The sequence below is a fragment of the Mirounga angustirostris genome, unplaced genomic scaffold (assembly GCF_029215605.1).
Source record: "Mirounga angustirostris isolate CCGP_5_RB_7025 unplaced genomic scaffold, mMirAng1.0.hap1 SCAF_2, whole genome shotgun sequence".
NCBI lineage: Eukaryota > Metazoa > Chordata > Mammalia > Carnivora > Phocidae > Mirounga > Mirounga angustirostris.
The window spans coordinates 167717081-167732373 of NW_026991710.1; the positions used below are offsets into that span (position 1 = coordinate 167717081).

A 15293-nucleotide genomic window follows, 5' to 3' on the forward strand; every position below is an offset into this window, starting at 1 on the left:
TGTGATACTTAGCCTAGGGGGGATCTTTATTTAAATATCTACATTCTCCTATTCAGGGAGAAAATAAACTCTTCATATTAGATTGATCTTAAATAGTATACTTTTATTTTTAATAGAGTTTATTTTTTTCCTTCCCCTCAGCTACTGAACGTTTTCTTTTCACGTAGTCTTTTCGCTGTAATATTTAAGTTTTGCCATGAAATTTTTTTTTAAGTGGAAGGTTCTAATTCTTTATATCTGGAAAAAGCTCAGTTTCTTCTGTAGGCAGGCGCTATATTTAGGGTGTAAATTAATGAGTGCTTTAAAGCTTTGACCTTGGTTTAAATTTGGTTACCAGCGAGCGTATTTTGCCTTTTTAAATGACCATTTTGCTTCTTGTGGAAATAACTTCAGTAGTTGAAAAGTGAGAGAAAAGACTATCTCCTTTCAGGAACCAGTTGTATCATCTCGGTTGGTGTTAACTACTTAGAATTCTTGAGCCTTTTCTTAGTAAGTTTAGGGGGCACGTAGAGTGTGTGGCACTGCTAATTTCTGTGATTTGAAGAATTGTATTTGCCTTTATACTAGATTTCTAAGCTATTTTCCAAGTTCAGAGACGCTCACCTTCTCTCAAGACAAGAATGTAGTACTTTTTAGTGGTTTTAAATGTAGTAGATTTTATGTGTTCTTCGGGTAGCTTTCAGAACAATTATAAGAAGTCATGTTGCCTTATTTCCTATAAGATAGTAGATCAAATACCGTCTGTACTTAATGGAAGTCATGTTGTCATCATCAAAACAAGTAAAGCTATTTTGTTTGTTTTAAGCAGTTCTATTTTCATTTTCCTCTTTCCTGGTAGGTACTTGAATATTGATGATTTGATTATATTAAAGTCTGGATTTCTGGGATACTCAGGTGCCTGTGAGGGTAGGATATCTGTTGTCTTAGTGAACATTTCCATCAGTGTAAAGCAGAGTGAGCATGAAGGAAGGAGCCAACACCTTAATTTGTGACTTTTCTGCTAGAAATCAACACAGCTCAGGAACAATATATTAGTATCACACTACCTCCTTCTTCCCCAAAACAGATATAGTGCGATCCTTCTTTATTTTGGCTTTGAACTAAGGAAGGAAACCATTTATACATAGGCAAGAACAATGAAACCACAAAATATAAAGGTAATGTGGAAGGTTTTACTGAAGTAGCTTCTGCCTGCTTTGATAAGAGCTATCTCCCTTGGCAAGGTGTGGAAGGGTGATTATTATGTAGGAAGGACCATGTAGGTGGTCCTAGCGCTGAGAAGATGGAGAACAGCTGTGCTGCAGGCATCGTTCCTTCTCAGGATTGCAGAATGAATCATTCCTGACTTAGTGTTCTTTCTAATGGTGGTCCTCATTCTAAGTTTTATCCTGTCCAAAATGGGGTCCATGTGAGTTGTTTTTCTGTTTACTTCCAAAGAATTTTACTGTTTAAAAGTATTACTTAGTTTCTGTTTTACTATTTAACATGAAAAACCTTGCTAACTTGTTTCAAAAAGTTTTTCATAACTCATTATTTCTAAAGCGTAACAAGTCCCTTGACATCCAAATTAATGATTTGGTTTTGGCCACATCTTTGTGCCTTTTTCCTCTGTTTTTGTTAATAATATAACAGTAGCAAAAACTCATACAGGTACACCAAGCACCACTAAACATTTTACATATAGAATTAGTTTAATTCATTTGTTAAAATTAAAAATATGTAATACTGACTGAATTTTTAGTGATTTATAATTGAAAGACCAAAAGTAAAACAAAACAATTACAATTAGAAAACAAAGTAATGGATAAGAAAAGCAGGGAATTGGGTCAAATCTTAATTACATGAATGTCAAGTCATCCTTAAATGAGTTTTTTTTGTTCCTTTAAATCATCTCTTAGGCTCAGTAGAAAAGAAGCAACAGAGAAGATCGATTAGAACTCGTTCTGAATCAGAGAAATCCACTGAGGTTGTGCCAAAGAAGAAGATCAAAAAGGAGCAGGTTGGCTTCCTACATGTAGAGAGTTAAAACATTGTATTTGTAAATGTTGTGGCTTATTTGGTTTCTTAAAAGAAAGAGAAACTTTCCCCAAACTGGGTTTCCTTTTTCTGGACTATCTTATGCTTCTGTCCTGGTGAGTTCCAGTGCCTAATTCTAATACAACCATCCCTGTGATTCTGCTTCAAGCATTTTCACAGAAAATAGGCTTCAGGAGATGGGAAGCCAGTGGTACAAGACTCTTAAAGAATTCCTCACATTTATTTTGAAATTTCTGTTATGAGCAAAGTGATTTCATGTTTTCATGATTTTTATTTGGAACCATCATTGAGTCCCCCCTGCCCTTTTAAATTTTGATTTTTTGTTTAAGCTGCTGGTATGTATTGTTTTTATTTTCTAAACAAATCTAATTAATTTAACTATGAGAGTTCTATTTAAGACACAGATAATCATAGATGATCTGGTTTTTCTGTTGGTATCACAGATTTTTTGGAATGTTATTTTCCCAGTGGATTGGCACTCACCTGTGATTGGGTTATCAGAAACACCATTTAAGTAAAAACAAAAAAGAGGAGGGAGATTTGACTGAAGGGTATTAAACCAGTGTAATCAATGTAGTAATACGCATATGAAATTACCTGTTCAAAGAAATTTTTAGAAACCATTATTCCTTGAAATTAAACTCACAATAAGAATTTTTCCAAATTTTTTAAAGTGGAAGAATATCCATTTTTTATAGCCCAGACAGCTGCTGTTAAACAAAAAAGAATTCTGAATAGTATTCCAATAAGCTTTATATTTTTAAAACCACTTAATATGGAAGTGTGGACTTTTCTATTCAAATTATTTCCTTCATAATTTAAATTTCCAAACTTAAAAGGTGATTTTGTGGGTGCTCTATGGTATCTCCAAGCATGTAAAACAATTTTCCCAGAAATATTTAACTAAAATTTAAATAATATACTAATTTGTCACTCATTCACCATAATTAACTTTCATACTTAGGAAATTATATTCCAAAAAATCTTTCTAAGCTCTTGCAAATCTATAGCATTAATTACCAAAACAAGGTTGTGATTTTTCCAGCTGGTTCCCAAATTCAGTCTGTGACCAGTTTAAAATTAATAAGCAGAATGAGTATAAAAAGCGGGACAAATTGTTAATGCCACTGTGTTATAGTTAGTAGTAGAACAATAACAGTGATTGTTTAGAAGATTTTATATTTGTATTACTAATTGTATCTTATAAAAGCGCTTCTGTTGTATGTTTTTTTACCTGTTGTAAAAAAAATAAAAATTTTTTTTAAAAAGCTTAGAACAATCCTTAAATATTTACAAAATGTGTTTCAACATGCATATCTCACCACATCTTAAAGAAACATAAAATTCAATTCATAGCTAAAACAGGAACTCCTCCAAACAGCATCCTTTCTTTAATTCCAATGGTTCAAGCCTCAAATTACCACGTGTTTTACATATACATTGGCAGAATAACTTCTGATCTCGCTCTCCTAATGTAGGATCAAGACACTGTTCATAAGACACTCAAGAAAGTGCTTTTGCAATATCACAAACTTATTTTCTTAAGTTTGTACTAGCAGCAAAAGTATTGAGCTTCCAGCTGTATGGAGCCCTGTAGCACTCTCTACAGAGAGGGTCCTGATTCCCAGCAACTTAGCTGTGAGTGCAGGCGCGGAAGGGTCTTAAAGTGGCGTGAGTTACATTAACCTGAGTATCATAGTAAGTAAAAATTTATCCTAACGTCTTTGGGGCGGGAGGGGTTTATAGCAACATTGGGGCTGGTTGCAGAAACAACCCCTCTCCTGCCTCCCAGACACTGAGGAAAGGATTCTTGTTCTCTTCATATACCAAGGGAATGGTGGGAAAAGTCTTTGCTAGAGAGCATGTGGCTGTGTGTTGTCACTTGGAATTCAGCATAGGCAGCTAGGATTTAAACCCTCCCTGACCTTGAGACAGAGAACTTTACCCAGAAGATGGGACGGAGTTCAGATTTCAGATACATTAATCACTCATCATTACTTAGATTGATGGAAGTATTGTTTTTTTCCCTCTGTTAATTAAAAGTGAAAAAAAAAAATTCCTTGTTAATGGTATATTTTTCTGTCCAAACAGGTTGAAACAGTTCCTCAGGCTACAGTGAAGACTGGATTACAGAAAGGTGAGTTACTATAATGTTGCCTTGCATTTCCTTGATTAAAACCAATTTTTAAGAATTACTTATTTGTACTTCATGTATTTTTGTTTGTCTCTGTAAATCACTGTTGTTGCTCTTCAGTCAAAAATTTATGTGAAACTGAAGTATTTCCTGGTATGTGTGTGTGTGTATGTATGTATGTGTGTGTGTGTGTGTTTTAGAGTTGATCTTATTCTGTACCTCCATGTGTAAAGTCTTACTTGTTTTTGTAAATTGGAGAACACCATGTAGACTTGATACTGTTTCCAACTTTTCTCCATAAGATTCTGGGGTTTCACTGGTTTATAAACTAGGGATGTGACGAATCCATTTTTTTTGGTATTCGACTGAATACCGAATAGTAGCTATTAATGTTTGTCAAACATGGACTATGACAAATCAGACAAGACAACCTGATTGAAAAAAAATCTTGCCACGTTTATTTTGACAGTGCTGTAAAATCTTTTTTTTTTTTAATTAAAATGATTCGTAGCATATTTATGGCCATTATTAGATGACCTTATGCGAATCTATTTGAGATATGCACAAAGTTTAAGAAACCTTAAACTTATATCCGTATTTTCTGTGTGCAATTTGACTACAGTACAAACTCCATAGCATGATTCGTGCGTTTTTGGTGAGATCATTCAAACTGTATTTAATACCTGTAGTTTACTCTGGGCAAATTGCATTATTTAAAAAAAAAAAAAAAACACCAGCCTCTCTGCATTCTCGGGGAGAAGTCTGCAGCGATGGTCTCCGTGGAGATCCTCAGCAGAACTGAACAGCCTCTCGGAGGGAACACTGCTTGGCGGAGCTCCAAGAAAAGACATCGCGATCGCTGCGAGATTAGGAGGCCTGATTGCGTTGTGTTTCCACCATTCCACAGGGTCGGCGGACCGGGGAGTGCAGGGCTCTGTCAGATTCAGTGACAGCTCCGTCTCCGCAGCGATTGAGGAAACTGTGGACTGAGATTCCTGTACAATTTCATCCCAGAAACTCCAGACTTGGAGTCTCCATGCAAGATTTCTTTGTCGGCGGCTCGATAAACAGTTTCTTTGTTTTCAATTTTGATTTCGCCAATCATCATTATTGGCATTTTCCTGCCTGGTTTCTTCTTCAAGACTCTGAACGATTGCTTTAACATTCAGATGATTTTTTTTTCTTTTTTTTTTCTTTTTTTTTTCGGTCTGAGCTGGATGGGTACAGCTTAAATCATGGGTCCAGCCTAAAAACCACCGTTTAACTTACACTGATCAATTTCAACATGGACTGTTTTTGTTTTTTTGTTTTTTGTTTTTAAATAAAGCATCATTAATGCACATCTGCAGGGTTTTGCCAAACAGCCCAAACTGTATACATTACAATCATTAAAAGCTCTTATTTTTTTTAATATTAGTGCCGTTATCATGGAGAACAGCATGGCAGCTGTCTTTGGCAGTCTGTCATTTTTCTAGCATTTTCAGAAACTCATCGGAAATGGCGGTACCTGTGTTTTCCCTTCGAAAGCCTCTCAGTACAGCACTCCTGTTCCTCTGTTAAAACTCCTTGTTAATCCAGTGATCTTTTAGGCCAAGGAAATACTTTGTGGTGGTGTTCTGGGTCCACACACCAGCAATGAAGGAGATAGATTTGTGTACTTGTGTTTTTTAATCAGCGTTAACATGGGCAGGCACCCTCATTTATAGATGTAAGGAAACATTCAGTGAAAAAACTTGTAGAATGGGATGTGATAACAAGGTTCCAGTAATCTGAGCAGTCTAAAGAGGCCCACATCCTCCACCACAGAACATGGCTATATACCAAGTGCTACTCTCACTCAGCCTGTTGCGGATCTTCATGGCCTCAGGAGACTTGTTTCTCCATGGTCTCTTCTGGACTGCACACTTCCACCATAGCTTGCTGGGCTGATCTAGATGTCTGTTTGTTGTATGGAAATTTTGGGGGAAAAAAATCCAAAACACAAACTGTGGGTTGAAATATTAACCGTCTCCTTGGTTCCCTGGTATTCACCGTGCCTGATCTGCACATTTCATCGTGGCTGTTTCTGTATAGCCTATACTGCATTAGCCCAAGAGATTGTTGCTTTGTAACTTTTTGCACTATTGTTTTGGCTGGATTTGTATTACACACAGTTTTAAAAAAATTCCACACTATTCTCTGCCTTTTTTTTTTTTTTCATATTTATTCCTTCCCGCACAAATTCCACATAGAGGCCTCTCATCCAGCTCTTCGTGATTTGGCTGCACTTGAACATTGATTGTCCGTTACAACCCTCAGCAATGTGCCTCCTAAATGGCATGACATATGTAGATGTGCTGCAGCACTTGTTAATGGTCACAATAAATGCCACTTCACCAAGGAAGTCTCAGATGAACAATTATGAACATCCAAAATTTATTCGGGGGGCAATAATCAACTGAATTGCAAAATTCGGGGGAAAATGGCACTATCCGTGTACGAATCGAATACAAATCAAAGATTTGTCACATCCCTAATAAAAACAAGATGGAGATGTCTCTGCGACCATATTTGTAAGCTACACAGTGTGTTGGGTTTTATGTCTTCCCCCTCCAAATTGAATGGTTCTTTGGATTGCTCCAAATCAATCGGCTATCCTGTAGTTTTGATAGAATTGGTTTTTAGCTTGGAACTTGGGCTCTGTTGACTGAAAATAGCTTTAGAGCAGGAGCACTGAATTAAATGTTTTAATAGAGCGGTTGTAAATTAAATCACTCACTATCAGGAAGGTCAGAAGCTTCTGAAGTTTTGACTCGTGACTTCAGTATTACAAAGAGAGCTGTGCTTTTTTCACACTACAGATGAGTTTGGGGAAAGAAGGAATCTCCCACAAAAAAAAAAAAATGAAAACAACAAACCTTAAGCACTATTTTAGGATTAATTTCAGTATGTTGTATTAAGGTGCCAGCGAGATTTCAGATTCCTGTAAACCTCTAAAGAAAAGGAGTCGCGCCTCAACTGATGTAGAAATGACTAGCTCAGCATACAGAGACACATCTGACTCCGATTCTAGAGGACTGAGTGACCTGCAGGTAAATATGTTCAAGGCTCGGGGCACAGTGCTCTCTTTTGCTTTGCAAGATGAACAAAATGCTTTGCCTGACTTATTTGGGGAGATTGGGGAATTTTTTAAATACTCAGGGAACAAATCATTTTGGTTATTTTGTAATTTACAAATGTCTTAATTTTGCTGATCTCTTATGTAAGAGAAACATAGTTTCTGTATTGTAAATTTTAACGATAATTTTTCTCAAAACATCAGGTATATGGTACCCAGGGGTTTTTACAAAGAAAGAAACAAAAAAGAGATATCAAGGTTTATTTGAGCATATCTTGCTAGGATTTTCATAGCTCCTCACTTGGAGGAAATTTTTGTTTTATTTTTCTTAAAAAGTGCTATGTTTTCCATGTAGGTAGGCTTTGGAAAGCAAGTAGATAGCCCTTCCGCTACTGCAGATGTAGATGTTTCTGATGTGCAGTCCGTGGATTCAAGTTTGTCAAGAAGAGGTGTTGGAGTCAGTAAGAAGGACACTGTGTGTCAGGTAGGCAAGCGACGGATAGCTTGAAATAATTGCTGTAATATTCCACCGATAATACAATTAACCTCCTGCTGGACAGAGTAATATCTTTCTAAATTATATTACTTTAAAGCTATAGGTCCTAAAGCCTTTTCTGGGTCTCTTCTGCACATGCAAGTGCCCATCTTCATTGTGATACTCAGTTTTTAATTAGAAGTAAATGGGGGGCACCTGTCTGGCTCAGTCAGTAGAGCATGCAACTCTTGATCCTTGGGGTTGTGAGTTCAAGACCCATGTTGGGCCTAGAGCTTACTTACGAAAAAAGTAAATGGCAGATGATTTATTTCAAAAAACATTTTCTTAAATTTAAGTTGGTATTGCCTTTTTTAATGTGTATTTACCCTTTTTGAAAAATACTGTTTTGCCCTGTGAAGAAAAGTTAAAGTATTGCACATTCCAAAGAAGGAATCATGGAAGATCAAGTATGCCTGTTAAACTTTATACCATATTGGGTCTGGAAATAGTTATCTAGTTCAGTGGTTCTTTTTTTCCTTTTTTTTTTTCCTTAATGTATTAAATATAGGAGTCTTCCTATGTTTTTATTATTTTTGTCATGATGAGCACCGGGTGATATATGGAATTGTTGAATCACTGTATTATACACCTGAAACTCATATAGCACTGTGTTAACTAACTGGAATTAAAATTAAAACTTTAAAAAAATAAAAATAAGAAATTAACTTCAGTGATTCTTCAAGTGAGGGCCAAGGACCAGCAGCATCAACATTGTCAGGATACTGGTTAGAAATGCAAATTCTTGGACCCTACCATAGGCCTGCTGAATCAGCAACTGTGGAAGAGGAATCCAGTAATCTGTGTCTTAAAAGGCCCTCCAAGTGATTCTGATGCCTGCTAAAGTTTTAGAACTACTGCTTTTTGCCATGTTACAGATCTGTGAAAGCTCTGGTGACCCTCTGATTCCTTGTGAGGGAGAGTGCTGCAAACACTTTCACCTGGAGTGCCTGGGATTGGCATCACTCCCTGATGGAAAGTTCATCTGCGTGGAATGTAAAACCGGTAAGTTTACTTAGTTTGATAGATATGAAAAGACAGGTAGGGAGGAATGTGCCATGCCAGCCCCCATGACATCTAATTCTCTTACCACTTTTATGTAGCTCTCATTCTCCACTCCCGTAGATATTTCAACAAATTAAGACCATTCAGGGATTGGGATTCCTAAGATCAAAAGAGTAGTTAGCAATATTATTGTCAAATTTCCTCCTACTGGTGCTTTTACTGTAAAATCTATGAAATCATTGAGATGGATTTGTGTTTTATCGAAACAACTATGCAAAATAAGTAGATTGAATTATTTTTTAGATGGGTGTGAGAGTTTTGTGTTAAATAAAAAGTCCCTTGACTTTAATAGACTGGAATAAGCATCAATCACGAACTATAACCATGGTGATTATATTTTTATTGGAAAGGTGCAGCTACTGGAAATTGTTTTTTAGACATTGGAAGTTTTGGATTCACCATTTTTTTCTTATCCCCCTGCCTCGTATAGACTACTACTGATCAAAACAATTTGCAGAGAAAGAAAGTTGAACACTTTACCCAACGTCAAAAGACAACATATAATGAAACTGGGATTTAAATCCAGGAAGTAGCTTAACCCCAGAGTCCTTACTCTTTACTGTTGCCTTCTACCACCTTGACTAAGTAGGGTGAAGACTGTATTTCGTAGTCATATGAAACAGACACATACATAACACATGTAAAAATTAAGCTATAAAAGCTGTTTTGAACATATAACTTGTATGTTCCCCTGTATTTTTATTTATCACATTTAGACTCTGCAGTAAAATTTTTGAACAGTTTGCCAACTGGCAGCCTAAAGGTCAGATTATCTACCCATTGTTTTATTTGGCCTTCAAAATGTGTTTTCGATGTGTGAACATGGAACAGGCACGTATTCCTAGTTCCCCACATTCCCTACCATTCCCTTTTCTAAAATCCTATCACTCCAGGCATTTATGTAATCTACCTGGCCCCTTAAGCACTTAAGTTGCAATCTCTGATACAAACTACTGATAAAGGGGCACCTGGGTAGCTCAGTCGTTAAGCATCTGCCTTCAGCTCAGGTCATGATCCCAGGGTCCTGGGTTCGAGCCCCACATCGGGCTCCCTGCTCAGCAGGAAGCCTGCTCCTCCTCTCCCACTCCCCCTGCTTGTGTTTCCTCTCTCGCTGTGTCTCTCTCTGTCAAATAAATAAATGAAATCTTAAAAAAAAAAAAAAACTGATAGGAAGGACCATGTTTCATGGTATTAGAATACTCTGAGGGCTTTTCTCCTAACTCTAGAACCCAGCAGAGGAGAATTCTACCAACAAAGTTTAGATATAATCTAACTTGGCACACATCTATTAGAAAATTTAAAAGAGAAATTTGCTTTAAAAACAAGTAGAGCGAAGTTGGAAGACTTACTTCCTGATTTAAAAATTTGCTACAAAGCAAAAATAATAATAATAAATTTTTTTAATATGAAAAATAAGAATTGACTACAAAGCTACAGTAATTAAAACAATATGGTACTGGCATGAAGACAGAAGTATAACCAATGGAATAGAATAGGGAGCCCAGAAATAAACATTCACACATTTGGTCAAATGATTTTTTGACAAGGGTGCAAAAACCATTCAATGGGAAAGGATAGTCTTCAACAAATGGTGCTGGGAAAACTGGATATCCACATGCAAAAGAATGAAGTTGAACCTTTACCTAACAACAGGATACAAAAATTAATTCAAATGAATCAAAGACCAAAACATAAGAGCTAAAACTATAAAAATCTTAGAAGAAAACATAAGGGAAAAGCTTCATGACATTGGATTTTACATTGATTTCCTAGATACAACACCAAAGGCACGGGCAACAAAAGAAAAAATAAATTGGGCTTTATCAAAATTAAAAACCTGGTACACCATTAACAGACTGAAAAAACAACCCACAAAATGGGAGAAAGTATTAGCAAATCCCATGTCTGAAAAGGGATTAATATAAGGAACTACAACTCAACAACAAAAAACCAAACAACCCAAGTGGGCAAAGGACTTGGATAGACATTTCTCCAAAGAAGATCTACAAATGGGTCAATAAGCACATGAAAAATGTTCAACGCCATTAGTAATCAGGGAAATGCAAATTAAAATCACATGAGATGCCACTCCATACTCACTACAATGGCTATTATTTAAAAAAAAAAAAATGTTGGTCAGGATATGGAGAAATTGGAACCTTTGTGTTCTGTCAGCAGGAATGTAACATGATACAACCTCTGTGGAAAATAGTATGGCAGTTCCTCAAAAAATTAAACATAGAATTACTGTATGATCCAGCAATTTCACTTCTGGGTATATACCCAAAAGAACCGAAAGCAGAGACTCAAACAGATATTTGTACACCATGTTCACTGCACCATTATTCACAATAGCCAAAAGGTGGAAATGATCCAAGTGTCCACTGATGAATGAATGGTTAAATAAAATGTGCTGTGTACATGCAGTAGAATGTTTTTTAAAATGAAGTTTAAAAAATGAAATTCTAATACATGCTATAACATGGATGAGCCTTGAGGACATGATTGTGAACAAAATACAGTAGTCACAAAGGACAAATATTATTTGATTCCACTTATATGAATTAATTACCTAGAGTAGCCAAATTTATAGAGACAGAAAGTAGAGCAGTTTTTACCAAGGTGGTTTTTTGATTATTGTTGTTGTTTTGTTTTGTTTTTTGTTGGTTTTTACCAGAGAGGAATGGGGAGTTATTATTTAAATGGGTATAGAATTTCAGGATGGGATGATGAAAAACTCCTGGAGATAGTGGTGATGGTTGCAAAATAATGAGTATTTAATTCACGTTCTGAACTGTACATTCAGAAGTGGTTAAAATGGTAAATTTTATATTATGTATTTTTAACCACAGTTTAAAACACAATTATTTTTTAATTTTTAAAAAATTGCTTTTGGGTGGCTCTTGGGTGACACTTGGGTGGCTCAGTCGGTTGAGCATCCCACTCTTTGGTTTTGGCTCAGGTCATGATCTCAGGGTCATGAGATTTAGCTCCATTTTGGGCTCCACACTCAGCGCGAGGTCTGCTTGAGATTCTTTCCCTTTCCCTCCCCCTCTGCCCCTTCCCCTGCTCATACACACACACACACACTCTCTCTCTCTCTCAAATAAAAAAATAAACTCTTTAAAAAATTGCTTTTATTTATTATTACATGAACATTACTTTGATACTAATCTGTTACCCTTCCAACAGATTAGGAGTAAAAATTTCAAACCATTGTTTAAGGTCATTTAGAAAGTTTTCTTCTGTTTATCAAAGGCAGATACTTTGTACGTAGAAAGTATTATATAGGATACATGCCTAAGAAGTTCTTATACTATCACTTATTATCGTTTAAGACAAATGTGATTTCTAGAAAGAAAGCACTTTCATTTGACCTTGTGAATAAAATGTATACAATCAAGTTTACTTATTAATTATTATAAATGAAGACCATGTCCTACTGAGAAGGGAGGATATTAGAAGTACTCATCTCCTAGGGCTCTAAACTTAAGTCTTAAAGGAGTTTGATAGTTCGGCTATTAGCATAACAGTGTCACTAGTTATAACAATTTTCATTTATACTAGACCTATTTTGATCATTATGCAAGTGAAGGCTTTTTTTTTTTTATTTTTTACACACAGGGCAATTTATGCATTTTGCCAAAGCTGTAAAGGCAAACCTCTTAACCTTTAAAATAAATTCTTTTAATTTTTAAATTTCTAAAAGTTATTTTTAAAACAGTACTATCGCTTTCATATCTACATACATGTTAATATATAATTTGAAATTATATATTTGTAACAAGACAACAGAAAAACCCTACTCTATTTACAACAAAGCCAGTTTAAAAAATACACATTTGAACATCATAATCATAAGTACTAATTTTAAAGAATTAAGTACTAATTTTAAAGAATATTTATAATTCAGCCAATTTGTAGAGGTCAGGTACTTTAATATAAAATAATTTAAAATAAAATCTAACTAAAAAATCAAAACAAAAAACTATTCCATTAAAAAAAAACTATTCCGTTTTTTTTCAGATTTTTTTATAACATTATAAGAAAAATGGGCAAAAGACTTGAATACTTTCCAAAAGATGATATCCAAATAGCCAGTAAATAATCACTTAAAATTCTGTATGTAAGATGGACACACAATGAAAATTCCTATCCTAATAAAAGAGGCAGAAAATTACCCACAGAAAAGGCAATTACCTTCAAAGAATAACAAAACAAATAACAAAAATGTTGTTATAATTTGCAGTTCTTTGTTTACAACTAAACATTTTTTTCTCTATCTTTATTGAGTCTCTAGTGAATGATCTGTTCATGTTTTGTCCATTTGTGTATTGTGCTGGTAAAGATGTTCTTTGCATTTGTTAATATTTTAAATTTATTTCTAATTACACAAATAGTATATATATACAATCTTATGAAAATATTATAATTATAGTTTAAGCAGATTGTGTGTACACACAAACACATGTATGTATGTAACATTTTTTGTGTATTGTAACAAAAATGTATTAATTGTTCTGCAGCTTGCTTTTTTCACTATCTTGGAGCTCTTTTTATGTCAATACAAATACATTCTATTTAATTGCTACATCGTGCTCCATAGTGTGCATATATTACAGTTTATTTAACTATTCTCCTATTGAAGGACATTTGAGTTGCTTTCAGTTCTTTGCAGTTACAAACAGTGCTTCATTCAATATCCTTTTACAAGTACAAGTCTTCCCAACGTAGACAGCAAAAGCAGAATTTCTAGGTCACAGAAAGTGAATGTACAATTAATGGATATTGCCATGTAGCCTTCTAAGGTAGTTCCTTCCAACCTGAACTCCTACTAGCAATATATCAGAGTACCTGTTCAACAGTTTGTATCATCAAACTCTTTTTTTCTTATTTGATGAATTTTTTAAATGTTACTTGGGTTTAATTATCATTTATCTGATTACTAGTGAAGTTGAGGGTTTTTTCCCACATGTTTATTGGCTGTTTGTCTTTCTGCTTTCTGTAAACTGCCTCTTCATATTCTGCCCACTTTATTTATTCATTCAGTTGGTCATTTTTAAGTAAGCCCTCTGGCTCAATGTGGGGCTTGAACTCATCACCCCAAGATCAAGAGTCACATGCTCTACTGTCTGAGCCAGTGAGGTGCTCCTGCCCACTTTTATATTAGGCTGTTCTGTTTCTGTATTAAATTATAGTTCTGTATGAATCCTGTTGAGTTACCTTTGCTTATATGTTGCATATATTTTCTCCATATGTGAACTCTTTTTGTAACAAAACATAATCCTTTGTCATCTTTGTGGCATGTATTTTTCCACATCTGCCCTGTTCCTTCTTTTTTACCTATTCTATTCTAATTGACATTAATCCTAGCTTTAAATGTTTGACAGGTTGTAGAACCTTCTGAGCTTAAAGTTTTCTTTGTAGGAAGGCTTTTAATTATGGTTTCAATTTTTTAAAGAATTTATAGAACTATTCATTTTTTCTATTTATTTTTGTGTGAGTGTTGGTAATTATGAATTTCTAAGAATCCATGTAAATTTTCATTTATTGGCAAAAATGTAGTGATACCCTTTTATTTTTTTAATAGTTGTAAGATTTGTAGTGATGTACCATTTCTTGTATTGTTAATATTGGTGCCTTTTCTCCCTTTATTAGTCGCTCTTGCCAGAGATACCAGTTTTATAACTCTTTTTCAAAAAAACAACTTTTGGGTTTTTTAATCCTCCTCAATGTATATTAATTTCACTTCATTCTTAAAAGAGTGCTTTCACTGGATATAGAATGCTGACTTAGTAACAGCCCTTTCAGCCCTTTGGAGATGACATCCCATTGTTTTCTGACTTCCATTTTTCCTTTGCTGTCAGCTCTCAGTCTTACTGTTGCTTCTTTGAAGGTCATTGTCTTTTCTGTGGATAATATTAATATTTTCTCTTTGTTCTTGATTTACTACAATTTGAATAAGATGTATAGCTGTAATTTTCTGTGTTTTGCATTAGGATTATGAGTTTTCATTTTATGTCTGTTTTACATATGGAAATTGTGACTAATGGAATCTGTTTTGTCTTTGGTAATATCTTTTATGTATTCTTGGTTGGGAAGACCTTCCCACTCTCATATGTTGAAAAATTCTGTTCTGGGTTTTCTATGGATTGATTTTATTATAGAGTGAGAACTGAAGATCTAAATTGTTTTTAGTGCCTTATCTCCAAATTGATGATCAATTATTCTACCAAATTTATTAAATAACCTTCTAAGCATTCCATGCTCATGGATTAGAAGAACAAACATTGTTAAAATTTCTGTACTACTCAAAGCAATCTACACATTTAATGCAGTCCCTATCAAAATACTACCAGCATTTTTCACAGAGCTAGAACAAACAATCCTAAAATTTGTACGGAACCACAAAAGACCCCAGGTAGCCA

The 15293-nt window shown here is 34.9% G+C and overlaps 1 protein-coding gene across 5 annotated transcripts in view; it reads left to right on the forward strand.

Annotated features, from left to right (window-relative positions):
- Positions 1-15293, forward strand: part of NSD3 (nuclear receptor binding SET domain protein 3) — a 121004-nt gene that overhangs the window by 72012 nt on the left and 33699 nt on the right. For 4 of the 5 annotated variants that reach the window (XR_010409683.1, XM_064585533.1, XM_045879853.3 and 1 more), the window contains exons 8-12: positions 1899-1999; positions 4129-4174; positions 7112-7242; positions 7624-7752; positions 8679-8805. Coding sequence is in view for 4 of the 5 variants with exons in the window: in XM_064585533.1 (XP_064441603.1) it covers positions 1899-1999; positions 4129-4174; positions 7112-7242; positions 7624-7752; positions 8679-8805 (534 nt within the window). In the remaining variant the exon portion in view is untranslated. Of the gene's footprint in view, positions 1-1898; positions 2000-4128; positions 4175-5078; positions 7243-7623; positions 7753-8678; positions 8806-15293 lie in introns of those variants that run through there. The other variant, XM_045879857.3, reaches the window with a different exon arrangement.